This window comes from Mugil cephalus, chromosome 1, assembly GCF_022458985.1.
Source record: "Mugil cephalus isolate CIBA_MC_2020 chromosome 1, CIBA_Mcephalus_1.1, whole genome shotgun sequence".
In the NCBI taxonomy this organism is placed as follows: Eukaryota; Metazoa; Chordata; class Actinopteri; order Mugiliformes; family Mugilidae; genus Mugil; species Mugil cephalus.
This window is the reverse complement of record NC_061770.1, coordinates 15,510,591-15,535,925: the sequence shown is the minus strand read 5'-3', so window position 1 is coordinate 15,535,925 and position 25,335 is coordinate 15,510,591. Positions and strand designations below refer to the sequence as shown.

The 25,335-nt window shown below is 40.3% G+C and overlaps 3 protein-coding genes and 3 non-coding genes across 9 annotated transcripts; 3 read left to right on the top strand and 3 right to left on the bottom strand.

The window, feature by feature from the left end:
• Positions 1–12,571: 12,571 nt before the first annotated feature.
• fkbpl (FKBP prolyl isomerase like) lies at positions 12,572–15,597 on the top strand. Of its 3 annotated transcripts, XM_047591200.1 has the most exons (5): positions 12,572–12,616; positions 12,702–12,743; positions 13,067–13,228; positions 13,323–13,621; positions 14,891–15,597. In XM_047591200.1, the coding sequence occupies exons 3-5, from the start codon at positions 13,069–13,071 to the stop codon at positions 15,566–15,568; spliced, it is 1,137 nt and encodes a 378-aa protein (XP_047447156.1). In that variant the 5' UTR covers positions 12,572–12,616; positions 12,702–12,743; positions 13,067–13,068; the 3' UTR covers positions 15,569–15,597. The 3 variants fall into 3 exon arrangements, with proteins under 3 accessions (XP_047447156.1, XP_047447148.1, XP_047447166.1); XM_047591192.1 differs by having other exon boundaries at positions 12,574–12,743; XM_047591210.1 differs by having other exon boundaries at positions 12,587–12,743; positions 13,091–13,228.
• A 327-nt stretch (positions 15,598–15,924) lies between these two features.
• trnaf-gaa lies at positions 15,925–15,997 on the bottom strand. Its single transcript has one exon. It is a non-coding gene; the product is annotated as a tRNA-Phe (tRNA).
• A 1,139-nt stretch (positions 15,998–17,136) lies between these two features.
• Positions 17,137–19,228, bottom strand: LOC125011872 (EBP cholestenol delta-isomerase). Its single transcript, XM_047591338.1, has 6 exons — positions 19,073–19,228; positions 18,266–18,566; positions 18,141–18,177; positions 17,913–18,043; positions 17,581–17,824; positions 17,137–17,400 (listed from the first exon to the last, which is right to left on the bottom strand). The coding sequence occupies exons 2-5, from the start codon at positions 18,564–18,566 to the stop codon at positions 17,604–17,606; spliced, it is 690 nt and encodes a 229-aa protein (XP_047447294.1). The 5' UTR covers positions 19,073–19,228; the 3' UTR covers positions 17,137–17,400; positions 17,581–17,603.
• A 604-nt stretch (positions 19,229–19,832) lies between these two features.
• On the bottom strand, positions 19,833–19,904 carry trnah-gug. Its single transcript has one exon. It is a non-coding gene; the product is annotated as a tRNA-His (tRNA).
• Positions 19,905–20,324: 420 nt separating this feature from the next.
• On the top strand, positions 20,325–20,396 carry trnae-uuc. Its single transcript has one exon. It is a non-coding gene; the product is annotated as a tRNA-Glu (tRNA).
• Positions 20,397–20,822: 426 nt separating this feature from the next.
• ccdc115 (coiled-coil domain containing 115) lies at positions 20,823–25,308 on the top strand. Of its 2 annotated transcripts, XM_047591362.1 has the most exons (6): positions 20,823–21,132; positions 21,541–21,736; positions 22,212–22,315; positions 22,399–22,511; positions 22,597–22,788; positions 24,224–25,308. In XM_047591362.1, exons 2-6 carry the CDS (start codon positions 21,617–21,619, stop codon positions 24,358–24,360), a joined length of 666 nt encoding a protein of 221 aa, XP_047447318.1. In that variant the 5' UTR covers positions 20,823–21,132; positions 21,541–21,616; the 3' UTR covers positions 24,361–25,308. The 2 variants fall into 2 exon arrangements, with proteins under 2 accessions (XP_047447318.1, XP_047447308.1); XM_047591352.1 differs by lacking the exon at positions 20,823–21,132 and having other exon boundaries at positions 21,479–21,736.
• Positions 25,309–25,335: the final 27 nt, after the last annotated feature.

Below are 25,335 nucleotides of genomic sequence, written 5' to 3'. Positions count from 1 at the left end.
ACACACACACACACACACACACACACACACGCTGGGAGGTAGGAGTCCGACATGGTGGTCACCCCCACTCGTCCCAATCTCTCAGTCTCAGTGGACTCAGCAGACATCAAGGGGCTCAGACAGAGACTAGTTACCCCTGCACAAACAGTAACAATACATATAGCTTCAGTAAAAAACAAAAAAACAAAAAAACATTTAACCTTTAAAACTTCAAAGGTATCTTCTGCTAGCTTTCCATCATTGTCAATAATGTAAAAAATAAACTTGCTCTAGCTGTGGTAACATAACACGTTTCAACAAAACTAAATGACGAATACCAAACACTTTGTCATGAGAATTTTATACTTTACACATTTCTACCAGAATTCTACCACATTTCGATCAATTGTTTATTTGATTGACGGAAAATAAACATGTTAATTCATGTAAAGAAAGGAACTGACTCAATAGAGTAGAAGCAGACATGTCATCAATTTATTCCACATATTATTATGCTTCACGGAAACTCGTGGTCCACCATCCACATCTCAAATTGACCTCCAGCCATTCACTCAAAAGTATTTGTTGTTTTATGCTTTCATCGGCTCATAATAGCATCAAGTCAAGAAGGGGACTTCTTGGACTTGGAGTCATTTTTTCCCCATATGCAGCAAAACTCTAAAATACTAAAAGATTAACTTGAAAAAGGCCACCGTCACAGATATCTGTCTCCTGCAACTCGGTTTTTGTTTCTCATATTTGTGATGAATATGCTTTGGTATCCAATTGTGTTGTGAAATGAAAAAAAATAACTGAATTTGTAACCGTGCCACTGGGAAATCAGTTCACGGATTCACAAAATATCTCTCCTCAGTCTCAGCCGAGTGACACTCTGTATTGTATGTGGAGCATACACAAGCCCTTGACTCAGAAACTGAAATATGAAAGCATGCTACTGTACAAAATGAGGAATCTAAGATGAGTTCATCAACAGGATGTAACAGATAGTTTATGTTGCATAAACAGACACTCATGAACGAGCAAGTGAACTTGGACCAGACTACCTCGACATCCCAGACGTCCAAACAAATCTGTGTACACTTGGTGACGCATGGCCGTACGATGCGCCGCTGAAACAGTGACTCATTGATCAAACAGCCATCGTTGTCCCCGGTGGCGATAGTGAAACCGCTGACACAGAGCTGAAAGCATGTGATCTGCTCTGTGTATCTCTGTGAATGTAATGGTTGACAGCATCATTAGGAGAAAAAGTTTAAGGCATCTCTTCAGCCCGGCTGAATGTTAATGCAGTTTCTTCATTTTTCTGCTCTGTAAATGTCACCGAGGTCAAAGCCAGCTCATCCTGTGTGTTCTTTCAAGCCCAGCAGGCATGTCTGAAAGACTGTGTGAGTCTGTCTCTTGCCTTCAATTTCCTGCCACTTCAAATCCTGGTCTAAACATCTATCTCGAGTTCAGCTTGGCTGGGATGGAAGATGCTTAATACATTTTGCATTATTGATTTTACCGTAATGTAAAAGAACACACCAAAAGAAAGCACCACACACTTGACAGTTTCAATCCCGGCTACAGCCTTTGCTGCACACACTGACCTGCGTGAAATAGCGACACTGGCTTACTAGCTCCATGATCCTTTGTTCATGCCAAGCTAATGTCAAAAACCTGCAAGAGACCACTGGCACCAAAATGAAAACACTTTCTTTGTGAAGAACACCAGATTTCACGCCATATTTTATCAATACTTGTGTTGTGGCCACCTGAAGCAGTCCAGTAAAAGCCGGCCAATTGCTGGCAGCAGGCTGGCACTTGTCCTGGCCTGTCAGAGTGAAATGTTGCTCTTAGTATGCTCTCTCAGTGTGATGGACGGGCCCTCTCGTGGTCTCCTGAGATCTAACACACAGCAAGATACACGGAGGCTTAGATCAGACCTGGAAGCCTCTCTTGGGTTGCTGCTGCCAGGTGTCAGAAGAGGGTGAAGATCACAGAGTTTGAGGCTTGATTCCTTCACTTGGTTTCAATGTACTTTAGACACTGCTGGAAGTACTTAGATTCTTAGCATAGGTATTATCTAATACCAAGTGTCAATCTCGATCATTTCAGGTCCTGTTGATCTGGCGACAACTGTTGTTGCTGGCGGTAACGCATTTCTTAAGCAATGAAAACAAACTTCTTTTTTTTTTGTTTAAATAAAGGAGTCAGACAAACTTTTTGCATCACTCAGACACCAAACATGATCCGATATTATTCAGCAGGGCACCGTGAAAAGAGACACCGTTGCCTGCATTTCTGTGCTCCTTCTTGTACATTTACTTCCTTTGAAAATTTAAAACTGATACGTTGTCCAGAAACACTGACTTGTAGATGTTCGGTTTGCATTAGCAGCAATCTTCTGATGATGGCATTCTGAATTCATATCCAGACATCTGCTACACATTGCTGTACTTTTCATCTGAAAGCTATAAGCACAATCATTGTTGGCTTGTAGACAGCAACTAAGAAGACTTCGGTATTTAAATAATTACTGCTTTATTTTAAATAACTGTGAGCGAACTATAAATCATTTGCATACTGACACATTATAAATCGCATTTTACTGTTGTTACTGCTGAAGGTCAAGCTAGTTTTATCAACTAAGTATAACTAAGTACTTCATATTGCTCCACAATATTGTTTTTTTAAAATGATGAACCATGATGTGAACCAGGTCTTCCTGGAGTTTTGTTGTTGTCACGACCATCAGTGGAGACTTGCGCGTTGTTTTAATGCAGCTTTCATTTTGGAGGCTGAATGTCTTGCTCAGCCCTGCAAGAACTGCTCTTTCTACAGTAGATACCTGAGCCCTGCTTCCCCAGGAAGTCTTCTGATGCTTGTCTGGCCTCGTCTACCAACCCCAGTCCCCATACACAAACGTTTCAATGCCTGAACATCTCACCATGTGCTTGTAATTGAACTCCAGGGTCCTCCTTGGTGGTCGTAGGGCTCCTCTCCGTGCTTCTTCACTGAGCTCTCTCACTCAGTCTACTTCAGCAATTTCTTATTTCTGGCCTTACCCCCCTCTGTTCACCTCCAAACCTCACTCAGCCATTTAACTGGTGCCTGACATACTATACTACTCAAAATGCTACTTTTAATAATTTAAAGATCATTTGTCCGTTAAAACATCATCCCTAAAGCCTACATTAAATATTATTGTGAAATATATCAACTCTAGGTTTAAGATCCACAATGATGATGTAAATTATTGCTTGACATTTTGAGAAATAGTAATTTTATTGCTGAGATTTATCCGCACAATACACTTTTACGTACATATTTTGGAGTTTGGCATGTATTTTTTACTGTTGGACAGAGACAAACTAACCTGTTTCCCCCCATTTCCAGGTTTCACTTTACCTTTATATAGTTAACCCTTTGTTCCTTTTAGCTTCAGCGTGTTTTTATGGCTCATTTATGTTTTGTACAATTGCGTTACAGCTTGTACGCTTTATTTCAGTTGACCCTTGTAGCATTACTTCGGAAGTCACCAGTGATCTACTTAAACTGAGTTTTGCCCCCGTCGTCCGGTTGGATCGAATATCAAGAGAGGTGTTTGCGCTACAAGAGGCAGGCTGCAAGAGAATTTACATGACGTTGCAGGAACATCAAATTAAAGGTCTTGTAAATCCCACAGGCTGCCTTATCTGTCTGTTCTGTGTGGGATTTAAAACAGACGCTCTCTTTCCCGCTCAGTGTGCATGTGTGTATTTGTGCCCTGTAGCAGGTTGTTAGCAGGGAAAAACACATGTCCACATTAAGCAGTTTCACTGATCAGGCTGATATGACTGGAGATGAAAGAACAAAGCGGGAACTCGTCCCTCCCAGTGCTGCTGCTGCTGCAAGCTGTCAGTAATAATACGCACCGAGTCTGCTCATGTTACCATTAAATCTGTATGTCAATTTAACACTGCAGAATAAAATACAAAGGAGGGAAGATCAGGCAAGATATCATTGGTTTGGACGTGAGAGTTTGTGAAACACATGATATTAATATTTTTTCTTCACAAGGCTTTGGAAACGTCTCCAGAATGAGAACAATGAACAGGAAAGAGAGTAAAGAAGAAGAGCAGAGGAGTGACTGATTGCAGGGCGTCCGACCAAATGGGAACCAGAGACTGTGAGATGTCAGAGCTGCCATGGATTTATATGTTACCTGTTCCCATGAGATCTGCCACAGATACACCTGCTTAGAGCAGAACAAATGAGGGGGGAGAGATGTGAAAAAGTATGGGCACCAAGTCATAGGTCAAACGGTGCGAGAGGATTAGTAATAGAGGCCTAGAGAGACGAGTGAGAGATGGTGGACCGGAGAACGAGAGGGCCGGGTCTGAGGAGAAAACGGCAACATCAGCTGGGTCTTATTTAGACCAACCTTTTGTACTCTAAAAGAAGCCCTGTGCACACGCCTATACATCTGCCCTCCGCATGTTGGACTGCAATGGGTGGGCTGCCCCGTGCTGGCTTTACTGCCCTCTCCTCACACTGGCCTATATTTTTCTGCACCAGGCTACGTCCATACTGAAATTTTTTTAGAAAAGGTCTTAATTTCAACGTAGATGATTTGATTTATTTCATTTTAAATTAGAGGAAAATGTGAAAAAAAACTGTAGATCAACAAACGCTCTGTGAAACTGAAGAGAGGTTTTGAAGCTCGCCATCTTGGCAGTGCCTGACTTTGGCTAACTCCAACACAGTTCTGTGTACTAGGCTGTGTTTATTTCTGCTGTAAATTCATTTGGACATTTTAACTTGAAGGCCCAGAGGGACTGACTGTTTTTTTTCCCCCCCCCCAGCGTTTTCCACATTAGATTAACCTTTTTAACCACTGAGGGCTAACATGCCTGGTGGTCATACTATTGTTTAAGACACTGCCCATTCAGGGGAAGATTAGAAGCAATCAATGCATCAGCTCAATTTCAGGGACTGGCCCTGACAATCTGAAGGACCAAAGTTCTCCATCAGACGGATGGCACCACTTCCCCACTTCAGTCCCCCGTCATGATAACAGCATAGGAAGGGTGTCAATTCAACTGTATGACCGTTTTGGAGGATGGTCAGAATTGCGGTGCTGTTCTGAATAAAACACAAAATGTTCTCATTTTTAGTATTCTTCTGTTAGTCCAACACAATACAATTCAATAGTACTACAAACCACAACTTTCAAAATAAATCACAATTGAATCAACAGCTCTCTCAGTTACTGGAAACAAATGCTGAATACCAGGACCTTAATGAAGCTAAGATTTAGTGCAGGACTCTTTATATGTTAAAATAATTAGATTCAAGTGCACAGAACAAAGCAGCGACCTGGATCACCTACAGTAGACACATCACTCTTTCTCTCTCGCACACTGTGGGGAAGGAGAAACTATGGGATGATGTATCAGAAAAGAAATACGCTTAAATGATAGTAATAATTCAGTCCAACTGCTTTTCTGGACTTTGTTCAGTCGCACTGCTATCCTGTTGTGCTGGACAACTTTTATAGCAATAACAACAATATTCACAATATCATTAAAGTCATTTTCCTTCTCTATAACCGCTAGTAACGTATTTATTTATTTTAGTGCCACCACGTTCCAGGTAGAAGACAAACAACCCATGTCTGTCCCACCACACAGAGACACCACCGAGTGTAACTGACAGACACACATGACAGGACATGCTCCGGTCCACCGGTTAACAGACCACAGAAATGCTAACTGTTACTTTGACTGCGGGCTGGTCTGAATTAGAGGCCCTCACCCCTTCACTGGACCTCATACCCTGATCCAAACAGCTGGCCAAGAGATTTCTGAGTCTCTGAATTTGTTTCTTTTGAAGCCCATCTCTCACTCTCTCTTTCTCCGCCATTTGCTGTCTCTCAAACCACAGAGAGTTAACCATGCAGGTGGGCATGTCCCACCTGCACAGAGTTAACTCTGGAGGCCTCAGAGACGAGGCCTCACCTGAACACAGCTGTAAAATCTTTATGAATGTGTCGACTAAACCTTTACATTACTCACAGGCTGCATTATTAGAGACTGATGTTCAGTCTACTGATTACTTTCACCAAATAGTTAGCATAAACCATGCCAAAATAACACTCTTTATCCGTATGAATTTGCTATCTACTGGTCATGGACACAGTAAGACTAGAGACAAGACATGATGACAAGTGTGCATGGAGATAGTGATGGTAGTGATGTCCGGATCGATACTGAAATATCGATTTTTCCAATACCAAGCCTTTATGATCTAATATCCATTCTCAAATCAAAATATCAATACTTTCGATACTTTAGTCAGGTAATGTAGGAACACAGTGGAGAGTAACTAAGCTATTGGCAACTCGACAAACCTTGTGAAACGCTTCCGGTTAAACCACAACACAGAATACGAGGCACAGAATCAAGATGCACGTTTTAATTTTATAGTACTTCTTAATAGTTAAACAGTAATTTATTTTAATTGTCTTATTATTTAGCTTATTTATTTTTTTAGTCTTTGAAACACCACTTTCACATATTTTGTATGATTGTGTCCTGTTTCTGTTTTTCTGTTGTTGTTTTAGCTTGGCTGTATAGCAAATGAGGCCACTACATTTTGAGTTTAAAATAAACAAATAAATTACTCTAATGTGTTTTATTATTTATGACGCTATGATTTGAAATGCATATTTTTCTTAGGTTTACCAGACACATGGGTGTATTTCACTGACTCTATATCTACTTTGGACAAACCCATCGTAACGTCACCCATTGGATTCTGAACCTCAAAAATGAAGCCTGAAGTGGGCGGAGCCCGTGGATGAGCTTAACTCCACCCACATGCGGATATTCCAAATATGGACGTGGAAGGTCATGTTGGACGTTGAGACCCGCCCACCCAATTCTCTTCTACCTGTTGGCTCAGGTTACCGCTGGTGGGTACGCACTTAATTTTGCAGAATTGGAAACTTTAATAAAAAAAAATAAACAAATGAGTTAAAAACGAGTGAAAAACATTTACCCCCGTACAGTTGTCATGAATAGTGAAATAAACTATTGACCACTTTTTGTACCGGTCTGTAAACATGTTTAATATTGCTGTAAAGTTGGACTATTTAACATGGGGCTCTATGGGGATGTGTTCCCCTTTGGAGGCAGCCTCAAGCGGCCACTCGATGAACTGCAGTTTTTTGCACTTTCGCTTTGGCTTCATCACTCGGACCGGGAGGTTGCCGGTTGGTGTATGTACACTAAGTATCGGTATTTGATTGGTATCGCCGATACCAGCCTTAATTTTGCTCAGTATCGGATCAGAGAGGAAATCGCTGGTATCGAACATCAATAAACTGGTGGTGGTGTATGAGGTGGCTTTATCTTAGATGGTATTAAAAGGTCACGTGGACTGCCAAACTGTATGTAGGTATAATAGTTTGAGGAGAAGTATATCCAGATGTGTGCTAGTATGCGTGCGGAGGTCTAATGGCTCACAGTGACTTTCTCTGATCACACGAACACACACCACACATACACACACAGTGCTGCAAATGAGCACATGAAAGTACAGTCAAAAGAATCTCCTCAGGCCTCCTCACAGGAAGACCCCATTACATCGTGTGCGTCGATAAAAACGGTCCCCCCATCTGCCCCGTGGCTCCTGATAGCCATCTCCTCCCCTCAGTGGGTTCCTACTCAAGCTCTGCAGGTCCAACTCCATAAGTGGCCCCCAGAGAAGCAATATAATGGAGTTAAAGAGCCACTTAATGCTCCAGATAAAACTAATTTACCCATACTTAATGCCAGATTCCCCATATTGCTGGTGGGTACATTCATATTAGCGTGCTGTGTTTCAAAAGTGTTCAGTAATGGCAGCATCGTGGCACACAATGTGTGCATGTGTGTTTGTTCGTGGGAGGGAGCAGATTTAATCATTTCACTTCACGAAAGGGGCGAAAGGAGAGGAAACTATGTGTATCACAAACACTGAATCGCAAGTTAAACAAGTTCCTTTTAATCTGAATTCAGGTGTAAGATGACTCAGGACACAGCTGTTTTGAAGCTGAGCAGTGTGGTGTTTCCAGCTGTTGCCATCTTCGTCCCATTCTGCGCTTATGATATGTTTCTGGACAGACAGCTCGCAACGGCACACACACCTGTCACTCCAAGCAACCACGCCTTGAAATGTGTATTCCTTTAATTAAACCCCTGTATTGTCTTCCCGTCAACCGTGCAGCTTTTGTCCTGACCTGGTCTGTTTGGCTATGTATCACCTAATTTGGTGTTACACGTGGTTAACCAACTTATTTTCAACTAATTAACATACATTGGACACTTATTTGCAGAATTAATAGGCAGTAAAATGCAATCATATAAGATTATGTGACATAGAAACATTTGAGTTGGAGGAATATACAGTGCTTTTAAATGAGGTATACGTAAATCATTTATTCTTGTATAAATTCCATTGTGAAACATGTTTATTTCTGCTCTATTTCTATAGAGATTGACTCTCTTTTGGTGTAAGTCTCAAGTGGCCATTTGAGGAAGTGCAGTTTTTGGCACTGAGGTTGTTTCTTGGTTTAGGAACAAAGCAAAGACACTTAAACAGAATTAATTATTAAAACGTTAACATGGAGTGGATGCGTTCATTTTTAATGGCAGTTGATGCACATGTCTCAGCTGCTTTTGTGACTTTTTTTAATGTTCGCATGTTAACGCTGCGTCTGCCACACAATGATTCAACGCTCGGCCTGTCTTGTTACCCCGAGAGTTAAAACCTGGAGCCTGTCTTTTCCCATGCATTTGGAGCAATCTCATCATGACATTATAATGTAGATAAATGGCCTTGACCTGGCAACTTGCTCCATCACCGCTGATGGAAGAGAAAAGTCATATTTTACTTCTTGTGCAACTTCGCTGGCAGTCAGTCTGAATTACAAAGCCATGCACTGAGACCGGCTCAGATTTATTTATTTTTTTTTATTGATTGTTGTAAAAGCAACGTGCGTATGACAGTGATAGAAACAATATCCCACATATATTGGTGTAGTGATGAAATGATACCCATCTGTCTCTCTTGACCCTATTGTTGTCTCAATGTCTCTAATCAGTCGTAGGATCAGCCTTGATCTCCACTTGAGTCAAAAACCTCAATAAATCAAACCCTTCTCTGGCTCTGAAAACATTTACACTTTACCGTGTCATCTCTAAGACTTTCCGATACAATTTCACAAGTTTTTGACAGTGTTGTTTGTGGGGGTTTCAGTTTGTGCTAACGTTTGACGTCTCAACTTTGAGCGCAATACAACGGAGGAGGCTTAATGAGTTTTGGCGACCCTTTAATTTATCTAATGTGGAGTGTGGGAACCCCTTAGGATAAAAGTTCTGCATTCGCGCTCAGTTTACAGTGAGAAGCCTGAGTTTGTTGTCAGTGTTGCTCTCTGTAAACGACAACCGGCCCAGAGGGAGTAAAACTAGCCGACGGACTCACACATTCACGCAGGGACGGCGGTGTGTGCAGCAGTCCGTCTCGCTGTGAGGGATAAACACCCTGTCGTGTGGCCCGATCTGTTTATGAGTTAGCCTCTGGCCGGCTAGGGTCGTGGAGGTTGTGTGTGTGTGCATGTGTGTGTGTGTGTGCGCGTTAGTGTTAGGGAATGTGTGATAGAGGGATTACAGGCGAGCTAGGAGCGCTTTCAGGAGGAAAAAACAAACACGGGTAGAAAGTTAGACATTATCGACATCTATCTATCTATCTTTATCGTTCCATTACATTTGTCTTTTTGGTTCACCTGTCACACTCCACCTTCTCCCCAGATGACGCACGCTGAACCTCTCAGACAGGCTAGTGGAGGTTACACCAGCGCGGAGCCCTGGCTTACGACGCCGCAGCTGTTCCCTGGCAGGTTGCGATGCGCGGCCTTCTAGCCAACGCTGAGCAGCTCGGCCGGCCCTGGGATACATGCTTCTGAACTTACCCACAGTGATGTTTCACAAGAAGCCAGCTGGGAAGTTGGAAGGAGCCAAGAGGAAAGTGATGAGGTTGAAGGAGAGGGTAGATAGAAGAAGCTGCGGAGGACGAGGTGATATGGGTAGCACATGGAGAGCGATTAAAGCGTGAGTGGATGTCCTGGTTTTGTGTGTGAGAGAGAAACTGTTTTGGCATTTTGTGTTGTGTTGAATTCTTAACCACTCGCACCACAACTGAGAAGTACATGTTTATACACTGAACTGTTAACATAGCAAGACCTGCAACGGTAAGTATTGCAATAGATGAAACTTACATTTAATTTAATTTAACTACATTCAAATATATATATTTTTTATAGAGTTTGTACTTTATGCATCTGTCTTGCTTTGAAATCCTTTTTATAACAGTTTAATTTATTAGTAGTTTAATTTAATAGTAGTGTATTGCTGCCCTTCACTGCGCAGACTTTAACACAGTGTTGTAACTAGCACTTGTGGCCACAGAGGTTAGAGCAAACCTTACACCACGCTGGTTGAATTTAGCTTTTTTTCTGTTTGATTGAAACACATTCTCTTCAATACAGATTTTGACTTTTTAACTTTTTTTAAACCATCCACTTTGTTTTCTCTACTGGCTCTTCAAATCAAATTCTTCTCAACTCTCATACCAGAGTACTGACAGTAATGTCTCCCAGCCAGAAAGTGTATCAGTCATCACACAAAACCTAACAAATACGAAACAAAAGTGCAAGAAGAATTTCACTCTTTCGGTTGTTGTTGCATGGATTGAGTTTATTTGTTTTTTGTTTGTTTGTTTGTTTGTTTGTTTACATTACTATTTATGACGTGGAAATGATACACAAGGCTGCATAACAGAGGCCCAAAATAGAAAGGTCGGTGTCTTTGTTGGACAGTTTCTTCAAAGGATATAAAGCTCTCGTCTGAAAATGTTCAAATGTCAAATTCTCTTGCAGGATGAAAGAGAAGAATGAAACATGTGCTTGAAAGATGCGGTTCATATTTCCAAAAAAAAAAAGAAAAAAGAGAGAGAGGGAGAAATACATACACTTTGCAGGCCTATACTGTATTTTGTCTTATTGTATTATAACCAAAGGCACATCAGTCAATAATGAGTTATATTTTCAGATAATTTGAGGTCTATGGTCACAAGTTTTAGAAAAAGTTTAGCCAACATTGTTTACACAGACTTCAACGTCACTATTACTTCTACAAGTTAATGTAATTAAGACTAAGCAAAGATATACATTTAAAAAAAAAAAAAATTATATCCCTGATCTGTATTTCTTTACTTTTATGTTTTTTTTTTCCTTTCCCTTACATCTGTCCCTTGCTGAGTCTGGACTGTACGTTTGGGTAGTAAACATATTGAAAAGCCGCAGCAGTTTAAGCATATTCCAAAAGGACTCCGCTTCACAGTGTGAATTAATTAACTGGTTACATCTACTAGCCGGCCACTACAACTACCTATCGTTGGGAGAGAGAGACCCCTACTGGAGAGTTTAGTTTTAAGCGTTTAACTTATGCTTCAAATTATATTTCAGCTGTAATAAAACTTTAATAGTCTTAAGTTCAATGCCACACCTGCAGAGAAAATATCCCTTTTCTTTTCTTCTTATCAAGTAACATGATTAGCTCCCACTGTATTTTGGCACATTTTATTTCATGTTTTATTTGTGATATTTGTGATTATTTCCATTTGTTCCCCGAGATTTAAGCCTCTTTTAAGTTTGTTTCACGAACTCTAACTTTTCTGGAAGTATGTGAAGTCTTTACCTCTAAAAACCTAATAAAAAAAAAACAAACATGCAAGGTTCTTTCTTATCCACTGATGCAATCTGAGCAGCAGAACATTTATTGCCTCGTCTCATCGTCATTAAGGGTCAAACAGGCCTCATATTTCTCAGCCAACTGTCCTCCTCTCTCTCTGTTTCCTGCTCTGGCAGGTTGGTTTCCCAGCGTTGTACTCCTCTGATAGACCTAATGGCTTCCAGTGTTCAAACGATAGAGCCCTAACTCATACTGACAGGACAGATTAACACACGGGCCTTAAACGTGAGTGGTACAAGTCAGAGGTCAATACACACAGAGAGGTGTAAATTGTTTCTCTATGTGCGTCTGTGTCTTTTAGACTAACAGCTCTAGTAATCTGTAGCCAGATACAAAACTGTGCTCTAACTCCTGTGTGTTAATCCCATAATCGCCACAGATATAATTTGGAAACCCTTTTATTCTTGAGAGTTGGCAGGACACAAACTGTATATCAAACCGAATTATGACAGGATGTATAGTTTACAGACAAGAGACAGTACATTGTAATAATAATGTCAGAGAAATAAGGTTTTGTGGGCGAAGTTAATTATATTCTCCTCCCCACTCACATGCCAAAACATTAGGCACACTAGTGAAAAAAATATAAATGAAGTCACACTAAAGTGCTTCTTTTATTCGCCTAGCCCACCGATTAAATGTCAAAGCAATAGAATCGTGTGTCGCAGTTGAATCAGCGGCTCTTGCGCTGTGGTGCTGTAGGTGGCAGTAATGTGCCTAGTAGCTTCGAACGTCTCCTTAAACACAACGAAGAAGAAGTTCTAGCGGACAGAAGCGAAGAAGAAGAAGAGAGGGAGGAAGTAAGTGAGTCCTCAGCGTGTGTTTGTTTGTTTGTTTGTTTTTTCTCTACCCACCACTTCCACCTCTCTGTTCACTACTCTCTAGCTGCTGTTACACCTGATGGTTCTTATCCTTCATGTGTGTGAGGTAAGACAGACTCTCTTATGTAGAGTAACTAACGTTGGTTTAATTCCTGTTTATGTGTTTATTTAGGCTTTACGTATACTTATATAACCATAATAATGTTGGCTATAGCTACATGTGTGTTGCAGCAACACAATTAAATGACACTGTCATTAACTGTCTGTATCTTAACGAAATATTCATAACAGTAACGTGACGTGATTTAACGCTTAGAGCTAAAAGCTAATTCCTAATGTAAAGAAGTATTTATTGTCTTGTTGCTCTAAGATTGATATCTGAACAGAAGATTATCTTTTATGCGTGTCTGACTGTTTTTATGAACCCAGAAATGGAACCTGTTCACCCTATAGAAACACTACGAGGTAATGATGATGGTGTCGAAGTTACCTCCTGGGTGTCGGTGTGTCCCAGCGGCCTCTGGAAGGTCCAGAAAAAACGAACACGTGATGACAGTCAACAGACTGTTTCTAATACTAGAGATGTTACCGGTATGATCCTACTACTTAATATGAATTAGCACCTTTATTTATTTATCTGGTGATGAAGCTCACATATGCTCACAATGTCTTCTCTCTCTTATAGCATGTTCAGCCACCTCCTGTCCAAGATTGGGTTCTCTGTGTCGAGTCAGGGTGCAGCTCACAAATAACATGGATGAGGCAAAGTCTTCGGGATCTGAAAAATCTGGTGAGAAGCCATCCGTCGAACCAAACCACTCGGTCACAGATGTTAGAGAACCGGTGGACACGCCCTTACTGAGGTGTCAAGAGTCAGTGCTGCAGCTCCCACTGGGTGAGTGGACAACGGTGAGGCTGGGAGAGGGTCAGTGCGATATCACAGAAGCATGTTTGGAGCAGATGAGAGCCGGAGAGGAATGGGAGGTAAGAATTTATCATGTTTTGACAAGGTTAAAAAATCGCCCATTGCATTGATTGCTTTACTGTCTGTAAAGTCTGTTTAATTTAGATTAGAGTAGATGGATACTTTATTTATCCCAGGGGAAATTCAGTGTCCATTAGCTTTATCACATAGAACAGAATTTAATAATAATAATAATAATAATAATAATAATAATAATAATAATGGATCCATTCATGTCCACAATTTATTAAAAATGTAAAAAAAAAAAAAATGTTCAGTATAAAACAGGGGTCGGCAACCGCGGCTCCGGAGCCGCATGCGGCTCTTTCGTTCCTCTGTTGCGGCTCTCTGTGGCGAGCGGTGCGGAGCAAGGACACTGATCAAAGCCGTTCACTTTTTTACGCTAATTGCCTCAGAATAGCGGCAACTAGTCACTCATCAGTGAACGAGCGAGAGCTACACAACAACTGAATGACACTGAATGCCACACCACGCTCACGGTCGTAACATCAAACAACCAAAAAACACTGAACTCCCACAGTGCATTGCAGCACATTTACTAGTTGCTATCGAGTATTTAAGTCAAATGTATTTTTATTTTAGTGCGTTAGTTTTTTTTAAATATAATTCTAAATTTGAATTGATGGTGATCTTTTAACATTAAAATAAAATGTATTTAATTTTTTGTCGCTCAAAATATACGTCACAACTGCCGACGTGCGACACCCCTCGGCAGGTCCAGTCCGCTATTTACTGAACTTTTCGTCCCTCAGGTAAGCTAACCGTGGATAAATCCCTGTTATGTTACGTAAATGCAATTTCGTTTTCTCTGTAGCAGTAATTTCATTTCATAAATGCAACATAGGCCAAGAATAGAGGTAAAAACGATATATGCAGTGTTATCTTCATTTTAGATGTCAAAGCGGTTTTGTGGCTCCCGGTGTTTTCTTTTCTGTGGGAAACGGATCCCACAGAGTGTTGAAGGTTGCCGACCCCTGGTATAAAATGTATTCGCACTGTCAGTAATTTATTTGTTTATCAAGTGCGTCACAGTATAACAAGCAGTTTTCTTTCGGAATTTCACAAGTCGTAGCAAATAGACAGTAACATTTGTTTGTCACGACCTCCATGTCTATAATTCACTTCATTCTTTTTTAGTTGCTTTTGATATACATCAAGATGTATGAGGTCCATACTAATAATATGTATGAAGTTTTGCTTTTATTTGTTTCCCTCAATCATGTAAAAGTGTAAACATACAGCGGGTCTAATCTTTCTCTTTTGCTCAGATATTACTTTCTCCAGTGGGACATGGACCGAGTGTCTCTGTTCCCCAAACATCCGATGAAAACCTTCCTCTATGCGCCACAGTGGAACTCCAGTCGTTCACACCAGGCAAGGAATCCTGGGAAATGTCTCCTGGTGAAAAATGGGAGTGGGCGAAGTCACACAAGCAGAGGGGTGGAGTCAGATTCAGGAGTGGAGATGTGTGGGGAGCTGTGCACAGCTACAGCCAGGCCCTTAAACTCCTCATCACCCTCTTTGGCCATGTTAGAGAGGTGGAGAAAAAAGGACACGAACCTGAAGCAGAGGAGCACAGAGACACAAACACTACCGCTGAAACACAACAGATACCGTCAGCTACTGAATTCAAAACCATCAAAGCAGAACTCCACTCGAACATGTCCCTGTGCCAGCTAAAACTGAACCAACCAGAGAGGGCTAAGGCCAGCGCTGCGAAAGCCACTCACCTGGAACCTGGTGCTGTTAAAGCCTGGTACCGACTGGGCCAAGCGTGCCAGAAGTTGAATGAGCTGGAGGAGGCCAAGCAAGCGTTTAGGAAACTACTGGAGCTACAACCAGAATTTCCTGCTGCTTTAAAGGCACTTAAAGACATAGCAAGTAGAGAAAAAGAAACAAATGCACAGCTGGGACTCAGGCTCAGCAAAATGTTCAGCTCAAGATGAAATAAATTCAGTCGATTTTTTGGAAAGAAGCTGTTACTGACTCTGTTTTTTGTGGACCTTATGCTTTGTAGGGTTGGGGTGGACAGTCCATAAACAGGGTGGGTAGAGTCGTTCATGACACTGGCAGCCCTTTTCCTACATCTGTGGGTGTATGTTTATATATATATATATATATAAGTTTTCAATAATACCTGAATGGGCCTAAAAGTAAGGTCATCAGTATGTAGCTGTATGTGTCTTAGCAACGTCAGGGCACCTTTGAGTCGGTTGCACGAACGCTCGACAGCCACAAGATGTCGCCCTTTCGCCATACGGAGTACACAGAGTACACGGAGTACTGTGTAGTAGCGACAAAATGCCGAAACCCGGGATCGAACCAGGGACCTTTAGATCTTCAGTCTAACGCTCTCCCAACTGAGCTATTTCGGCGTGATTACTGTAACTGTACTGTCTCTTTAAAAATGTACTCTAGTGAAATGTGGCGTAATGTAGGACACAGTTATTGTTTGATCTTAGAATGGCCTGACACGTTACTACCAGGATACTTGGCAAGTATACAAAGTAAAGCGTTTTAGTTTGTCAGATCTTGGAAAGACATAATGTGAAATGTTATAAAGAACTATAAGATAGTGAGCAACATGTAAACGTTGTAACGCGCGGTGGTGCAAATGCGCACGGAGAATGGGGATTAAACTCAATTGAATGGATAACGTGATCGGAGCCACATACGAGAGTGTTTTTAGTCGATAACTAAATCCAGGGAATGTAATATGCTCCGGTCACACAGTCAAACAGTACATTACTGAAAAGCGCTATATCGTAGAAACATTTCCTGTAGAGAGAACATTAGTCGTCCAACTAGCTGCCTGACCAAATTCCCCCCTTTACATTAATGATAACGCCAACTGGTAAAATATAATAAATTCAGATGCCAGGTGGTGTAATAAAAAGGTATACTCTCAAAACGTAAGTAAGTAAATAAGAACACTACCCAGAACAAATTAATTCTAATACAACAGTCCTGCACTAAATCTCCCAACATAAACAAACGTGTTCACACAACACAGCACCATTCAATTCAAACCTCAGCCTCCAAAATGAAAACACAGTTAAATCACCATCTCTCTCTGTTATTTGAAACAGATGCTCAATACCATAACCTTCACGAAGCTGGAATTTAGTGCTTATATCAGAATGCATTTGTCTGAGTGAAAATGATATTTTTCATATGTGGGAGACTAGAGATCGTCTGTGATAACCTGCAGCCAAAAGGCTTTAACACAGGTTTATATATATATGAATGAGATAATGACTGTCAGACCTGCATAGAGCATATTTTATAAAGGTTGGAACACATGTAATCGGATAATTCAAAGCTTTTTTTAAACACTTTTACTTAAGAAGTGATCAAAACACAAACAATGATGATGTCAAAATAGGGTTTCAGCAGATTTTGATTGTACTCTCCCCAAACCTTATCACATTGCACTCAATTAAACCGTCTGTTATCATCAAATAACTCCTTTTACAATAATCACCTCCAGTTCTTCTGGAAAGAAGACACAAAATAGACCAAAAAATGACATTTATGAAAACCAAATATTTTGTTTTTTGCAGCTGCAGCACTGATGAATCCTGGCGTCCACCAAGATCAAGGCAGAGAAGGAGATCACGAACTTCCTCCATCCAACAGAGTCCATCACAGGTACGTACACACTGAGAAGAATGAGAGGTATCTGTTCTTGTTTTTACTCGGTCCCCCACAGGTTTGGTGAACAATCAGCTCACAGGTGTGCAAAGAGGTTTACAGGTCTGGTATATCCTAGTGACTCCTACACATTGATAGAGGAAAACATGATTAGTCATTTTAGTTTTATTACATATAGTAAAATGATAATTATCTTTAAAACGTCTTCATAATCTTATCTGGTGTGGTTCATTTTCTATCTTATTATGTCAGCATTTAATGTAATTAGTAAGACATGCTATTTTAAGTAAGTGCAGGTACATACTTGTATCTGCAGGACATAACACCTCAGTTCCTCTTAGTCTTCTTTGTTTTGGTGTTGTCTGTGTGTATCTGAGCTGCTGACAGCTGTCTCCATGCATCCCCAATGAGTGTCAGTGGTATGACGATCCAAAGGAAATTCATGAAAACAAAGTAGAACCAGAAGTAGATCGGATGCCCAAACTCGCTGTGAGCGTAGTCATCTCTGTGCTCTAAGAAGAAGTAAAGCACGGCTCCATACAGCTGACCTGAAGTCAGAAACAACATATAAAGAAGTTAAAAATGATTACAGCTTGCTGTTAACAGCTGGCTTTGGTTGGATTTACATGCTCTTACCTATTGAAATGATCAACTGCAGAACAAACCTGTACGGCTTGTTAGTTAAAAAGGCGTACACGACCCAAAAGCTGAATGGCCCCCACAACATAGCAGTCACTGTCTCCATGCAAACAGTAAAGTTATCAGCTCTAGATGGGGAAAAAAAAAAAATAAATTATTAGAATAAGTCAAAGCTTTGTTTTTATACAAAGTTTCAAAAATAATTCTGTGCAAATATGAACTCACATCACATATCGACTGTCTCCTTTAGAGTACTCCTTCCCTGTGAAAGAAAAACATAAACCACACTGACCCAAAATGAACTTCAAGGTTGCATCACATTTTATGCACCTTTGCCTGTTAATACTCACACAGCTGTGAAAGGAAGCTCTGGTCTCCTGGTATGACATCATAATACGCAGAGAACCAGCCCTCTATGACACAGTGGATGAAACCACAAACGGCGAACCAGCACAGAGCCAGACGCCTCCCGGTCCCCAGCCTGCCGGAGCGGCCTGTGATCAGCCAGGTCACGAGCAGGAACACACCAGACACAGAAAACAGGAAGGCCAGAATCTCTGACATAGACCGATCATTGGCCCTGTAGGTGGGAATCAAAAGATTCCGTGGCCAGTAAGGATGACGAACTTTATCTGCGGTGGCATCCATCATCTGTATGAAAACAAGAGAATCAGCAAAAAAGAAAAAAAAAAAAGAAAAGAAAGAAATTAAGTGTACATAAACAGGGGAAAGGCAGTACACCCATTGTCTTTATCTTGTCTAAAATCAGGATTTTAGCTGCCCAGAGCAGCAGGAGTAGGAAGTGACTGTTTGCTAAAGTTGAATGGTCACGTTTCATTCATTCAGTTTGACAACAGAAAGAGAAATATTATTTAACGCATGACAGCTCCACTGCGACTTATTATGAGTATATGAGATTGTGGCGAAAAGACGAGATGAAAGCAGGCAAAACAAAGCCCGGTTTAGTGTGGCCACAGCTGTCGGGCTCAGCTGGGGAGGAAGTAACGCTTTATTTGATAGTTGAGTGATCTTTGAATTACACTTCACTACAATGCATTTTTCGCTGCGCATGTGCAGTATCAATAAATTTAAAATAAACAATCAATAAGACGAAGTAGCATCTAAAGTTTAAGAGCAAAAGATGCGTTTCTTCTTACCAGTGATGCGTCTAAAACAGATGTCTTGCTACACACAGTGCAACGTCCGATACTCTGTACCGAATAGTACCGCAACTACACGTTCAGGTGGCAGGTAAAACTAAGGGTTCGCCCCAATATGTTGGAATAGCTTGTGATTACAACGACCAATCAAACATCTGTATCTATAGACCTGGTGCCATGTGATGTCACGTGGCATATCCTGGCTCAGTGATTGGCTGTTCATCTCGGAACATGGACGTTCCCGTGGACTGCCACCAATGAGCACACGCCTCAAACGCCAAAGCTCTGCCCCCACCCACCCACACTTTCAGTGGGCAAAGTCAAATCTCTACTGCTTCTGAAATAAAATGGTAACAGTAACCAAATCGCTATATGTAATATATCTGTAATACACGAAAGATAAATGGGAGACATTGCTCTGTTTTCTGCAGGGAAAACAAAACTGTTTTTGCAGTAGATTGTCCCATCTTCACAATGATATATACACCTAAATTAACGTAGGATAACTTAAACTTCCAAATGAAGGCAAACCGAATAAATAGTGATTTGACATGAACTGTGTGATTATAGTATAACAGCAAAGAGACTAAAATACTCGGGTAACACACCCAGAGAAACCAATAGTCTAAATCGAGACCTGGCGCTGTTAGTAGCGCTTGCAGCATACCGCTAAATAAACAGTACAACTTTATATGTCGTCTTTAGTGTTTTAAGAAAGAAAAACATGAGCTCCCAAGCCGTGCCAGGGATTTATCCCTGCCGTGACCCGGATTCGAACCGGGGTTGCTGCGGCCACAACGCAGAGTACTAACCACTATACGATCACGGCGAGCTACCGGGAGACATACGCGCGAGACCCTCAGAATGTTTTATGAAAGTGAGATGGCTGCTGCTTTACATAGGAATTCGTTGACGCAAATGCGCAGCTTGATACTTAAAGAGTATCACACTCTGGTCTACAATACAAGGATTGTAGACCAACGTTGTAGATTTAAGCAGCAAAGTTGACAAAATGTGATGTCATTTGCGATGCAAAACTAACGGTACACTTTCGTCAAAGGTAAAAGTTGTGTTTGAGCTAAGATACATTGCAGCAGAGCAAATCTAAAAGTTAGCTATGTGTAACATAGCATAGCATACGCCTGTATAAAAAGTGAGAAAATATGCATAAAGCAACATTAAAAACTTCGCTACAGTTCAATAAATACATACCCATTAAAAATATTTGTGTTCAAAGAATGTGTAACGGTCCCATATGGTCTAGCGGTTAGGATTCCTGGTTTTCACCCAGGCGGCCCGGGTTCGACTCCCGGTATGGGAACTTCCCTTTTCTTTTGTATTATGTTCATAAATTGTTCAATAGCACTTTTAAATATCACAATTTTGAAGTTTTTTTTTTTTTTAACTTTAATTATTTTTATATTTATTAGCAAGACTGCTGATGGTTGAAGTTTATTCTGACTCTGTTACACACTCTTAAAGTTTGAAGTATGCGAGTGAAATTGAGTTCAATAAATACACCCATTAAAAATATTTGTGTTCAAAGAATGTGTAACGGTCCCATATGGTCTAGCGGTTAGGATTCCTCCGCTCAAGCGTCTTCTCGACAACTTTAATAAAGTTAAATACAGAGATATGATAACCATCTACTCAAGAGCAGCTCCTGTGTAGTAGAATATGTTCTTACAACTGTAGCAGTGAAGGCCGGCCGGTTGAATTTTGGAGAAGCGCCGTCGTGATTGGCCGTCGGAAAGATGGAAATGTCGGGCCGCGAGTGGTCCGCCTGCAATTTTGGACAATGGCTACAGTGATTGGCCGAGAGCAAAGATGGAGACGGCGGGCGGCGATTGGTCCGCCTGCAATTTTGGACAATGGCTACAGGGATTGGCCGAGAGCAAAGATGGAGACGGCGGGCGGCGATTGGTCCGCCCCGGCAATTTTGGACAATGGCTACAGTGACTGGCCGAGCGCAAAGATGGACACGGGACTAGGTGATTGGAGGGGAAGATACAGACTCTCGCCCTCCCGCTACCCAGGCTGCTCGGGTTCGACTCCCGGTATGGGAACTTCTCTTTTCTTTTGTATTATGTTCATAAATTGTTCAATAGCACTTTTAAATATCAAAACTTTTGAAGGAGCAAAATGCTTGACAAAAAATTATTACACTTAGGAAGCAGGAAGGTACTTATCAGCTAACATTTTTTCCAAATAGTTTAGTTCTTTTAGTATTGTAGTACATGGAAATACATAGAAAGTGCATAAACATATTAGATGTTCAAACTTATATTATATATATATAATATATATTATATAGCTTGTAAATGTATGATCAATAATATATAATGTTATTTAAAATTTTCGTTGTTTTACGGAAGTCTTGGGGACGTGTGACGAAAGTCACGTGTATCTTGTGTCACGTGATGCGTAGCACGGAAGTAGTTATAATCTGTTGGGATCTATTTCAGGTTAATTCTGATATCAAACTGCTACACGGACGGAAAGAAAGAAGAGACTTTATTTGGGATAGTGTAAATACTCACCATGGGTGTGCTAGAAGCGGAAGAATCTTCTCGGTTACTGGATGAAAAGCTGCTTCATTTCATGGATCAGCTCGAGTTACTGGAGGAGAAACGAGCCACCTTCAACTCTCTCATAGAGCAGGTATCGCCGAGAGCTTATTTTGAATTAGATTGGAAATTGTTGCTTGCCTACAATCGGTTTTTGTAACCACATAGATGTTTGCTTAAAAAAAAAAACGGATTTTAATTTTTCAGATGTGTAGATTTTTATCGTTAACTTACATGTTTATAATTCGTTGATCTTAACAAATGTATCCTTAAATCTACATATTGTGTATATTGTGTATACATTAGTTAATTTGGCGCTTCTGGAATATAAATAAATGTGTGCCTCTATCTGTAAAGTCACCTGTGAGTGAGATTTAATAAGTCTTCTGGACTGGCAATTTTTTATTTATTAATTATTTTCATATTTATTAGCAAGACTCTGCTGATGGTTGAAGTTTAATCTGACTCTGTTCCACACTCTTAAAGTTTGAGGCCTTGTACTTTTTTCCACGTATACACATTTTTACACTTCTGCAATATGTAAAGTTTCCACTTTGTCTCTCCCACAGGGATGGTTTTCCATGACTAAGGCGCGATATGCCATGGGAAACAAACAAGTCTCTGCTCTTCAGTATGCGAGTGAAATGGAGCCACTTGTCTGTGTTCATGCTAAGTGAGCAAACCTAAGCCTCCCACTTGCGAAGCTGCATTTTCAGTTTTGGAAAGAATTTTTTGTGACTTGTATTTATATTTCAGAGAGCTGGACAATGGTGAGGTGGAATTCAACACTGAAAAACTTGCACAAAAGTGTAGTAAAGAGTCTAGAAGTGACTTAAAATCTGTAGAGGATATTGGACCTCAAGAAGAAGGTGATGTAGTGTTTAAAAATGTACACAGTTAATATCTATGGTAAACTAATAACTGTTTTACTCATAATATTATTTGATTTCACAGGTGTCAGAAGAAGAAATAAATCAAAAAAGGATATAACAGAGAAAAACGCAAGTGAGAACACAAGTAGCGAGAAAGCTCCTGAAGTAAATCCAGTACAAAAGAGTGACCAGAATCCTCAGCAAGATCCACTGAGATGGTTTGGGATTTTGGTGCCACAGTCTCTTAAACAAGCACAGTCATCATTCAAGCAAGGTATGACTTTATATGTCCAAGCAATTTTATATTAATCTATGTTATGATATGGGTTTTAAGATACTTCTGTCGAGAAGGGGTGTCAAACATACAGCGTGCAGGCCAAAACCGGCCCGCCAGAGTGTCCAATTTGGCATTAAGAGCATTTTTTTCAATAAAATTGGCACCTATTTGGATTTTTTTCTGCTTGGGGTCACACCACTCTTGTCACAGTCTTGGACGTAACACAACACTGAAACCCAGAACTAACAACAGATGGCAGCAATGTGTACTTATTTTTCTTAAGAAATCTCAGGTTGTTGATAAAATAGTTTATTAAATGTGAACATTTTCACAATGAACCTCTCTGAATTAAAACAACGGTAAAAATCTGGTGCTGTCATTATTTGTAGGTTATTATGCTGTTGTGTTACTTGTCCGGCCCGCTTGAGATCAAACTGGGCTGCATGTGGCCCCTGAACTAAAATGGGTTTGACACCCCTGTTCTGCAGCTGTTGATTCATCCAGACTGGTTTAGTGTGAGAGATTTGAACACACTGACACTGGAGATTTCTCCCTTCTCTCAAATACAATGAGGCTAGACGGACCTCAGCTTGTGGTTTGGTACACAGGAAGCAGTTCTGCTCTCAATAAGATCGGTGAATTAGGCCGAGGGCGTGTTTTCTGAGAAGAGAGTTTACTGTGGATTTCATTGTACTCTTGGGCCCACTGAGCACCGCAAGCTGAGTGCCATCGTTCTGTTAAATTTAAGAGAAGGAAAAAATGTCAATATAAAACTGTGCAGCTATTACCGAAATGATGTAATATTCATGTGCTAGATATTGCCAGTGAAATACTGCAGACACAAAACAAATGTACCAACACGTACGCACGTTACCTGCAATATGACCTCAAGTTATTTTTATAGGGGCTTTGGGACCTCAACAACAAATGCAGTTATGAAAAGCACTGAAACTGTCTGCACCAATAGAGCAACATGCACAGAAAGCAATTTAAGAAAAAAAAAAAAAAAGTTCACTAGTCTTCTGTGTCCCCTGAAAACATTTTGCTTTGCATATCAGTTCAGGTTTGCTCTTGTCGTGTGGTATCTATTTGCATATATTTTTCACGGTGCAGTGTTTTAGAGAGCATGCAACAGCATTATTAACAATTATTATTTTTAATTATATTATAATTATTTCTGGAAGGTGCCAGAAAGAGCTCTCCTGCTGCTTTAGCACTCTGCAGAGAAGTGTACTAAAACGCTTAAGTAAATTAAAATATTTTTTTGAGGTCCAGAAAAAAAATCAATTTGTGTGTATATATTACATACTGTGTATACAAAGAATCATTATTATTATTATTAAGTTTTTACTGTTTTACTGGAGAACTTATTCTCTGCTGACAAATCCTTTTTGTCGTTTTCTTTTCTCTTTCGTTTTCTGTCGTATTACAGTGATAGATCTGTCCGCTGAGATTGCAACTCTCCAGACCGCGGTTTTGAACACTAGACAGGAGCTGAAGCATGCCTTGAAAAGCAAACACACTCCGGGAGACGGATCACAGACTCGGCTGGACAATCTGGCAGGCTAAAGAGTCAAAGCAGGAGGCGATTGGAGAAAAGCTTCCGGCAGCCGCAGAGAGTTAGTAGATTCTGTGTCAGGGTCCAATGAACTCCACGACAATGGTCCTGGTGGAACTGGAAATGGAGCTCGAACGAAGCAGTTCCTGCATTGTGATTTAACAGTGACATGTTTCATCTTGTGCTGGTAAATGTGTAGCTAATTTGGTTTGAATGTGTTTCTGAATTTGTTGTAGACCGCAACAGAAAGAATCATAGACAAACTTTTTTTTTTTTAATAAATGTGCTGGGTATCACTTTCTATTAAGAAGCCCCTTTAATAAGCTCTAACTACTGGCTTCATTACTTGATAATATGGCCTTTATCGATGGTTTTAATTAGGAAGTATAAAAAAATGTGAGTTCCATCTTCCCTAAATTCTTGTATGCTTGCTGTAAAAGGGTAATAATGTAGTCATAAAAAAACATATTTGTTAGTTTTTGATGGTGCTGCTTTTCCACGAGGTATGCGGTCATAGACATTGATTATAAAACCCCAAATTGTACAATAATAAGTAAGTAAACCAAATAACCAATTAAAATAACTAGTAGTAGCATGTCTGTGGAGTAACTGAAGAAATTAGCAAAGCTCAGGTTAATAGTATTATATTGTAGTAGTTATATAGTATCAATGTTTCATGTTTTTTTTAAATTTTCATAGCATTTTTTATTTTTATTTTTTAAATCCTACATTATACATGTATGTTTTTAAAATGTCTCTCTTCAGGAGGCTGGTTTAGTTTCGTTATGGGTTTCCCCCGACAAGATGTCAGATTTTATTTATTTGTAAGACATTTTTATAATCATCTGCCTTTTGATCTGATTTCATCTAATTTAATTTATGCGTTTAATTGTTTCTTCTGTATAAACCAAGTTAAACCAGACGTCACTCGCATGAATAAAGTCACTACTTGCAATGTCTTAAATCTGTTGCGGAAAAGCTTTTTA

Coding starts and splice junctions, on each gene's coding strand:
- LOC125011872 (XM_047591338.1), bottom strand. CDS start 18,566: ATGATGGATGCCACCGCAGATAAAGTTCGTCATCCTTACTGGCCACGG. Junction 18,178..18,265: donor GAGCTTCCTTTCACAGCTGT/GTGAGTATTAAC, acceptor TTTCTTTCACAG/GGAAGGAGTACTCTAAAGGA. Junction 18,044..18,140: donor GGAGACAGTCGATATGTGAT/GTGAGTTCATAT, acceptor TTCCCCATCTAG/AGCTGATAACTTTACTGTTT.
- fkbpl (XM_047591200.1), top strand. CDS start 13,069: ATGGAACCTGTTCACCCTATAGAAACACTACGAGGTAATGATGATGGT. Junction 13,229..13,322: donor TAATACTAGAGATGTTACCG/GTATGATCCTAC, acceptor TCTCTCTTATAG/CATGTTCAGCCACCTCCTGT. Junction 13,622..14,890: donor GAGCCGGAGAGGAATGGGAG/GTAAGAATTTAT, acceptor TCTTTTGCTCAG/ATATTACTTTCTCCAGTGGG.
- ccdc115 (XM_047591362.1), top strand. CDS start 21,617: ATGGGTGTGCTAGAAGCGGAAGAATCTTCTCGGTTACTGGATGAAAAG. Junction 21,737..22,211: donor TCAACTCTCTCATAGAGCAG/GTATCGCCGAGA, acceptor TCTCTCCCACAG/GGATGGTTTTCCATGACTAA. Junction 22,512..22,596: donor TATTGGACCTCAAGAAGAAG/GTGATGTAGTGT, acceptor TTGATTTCACAG/GTGTCAGAAGAAGAAATAAA.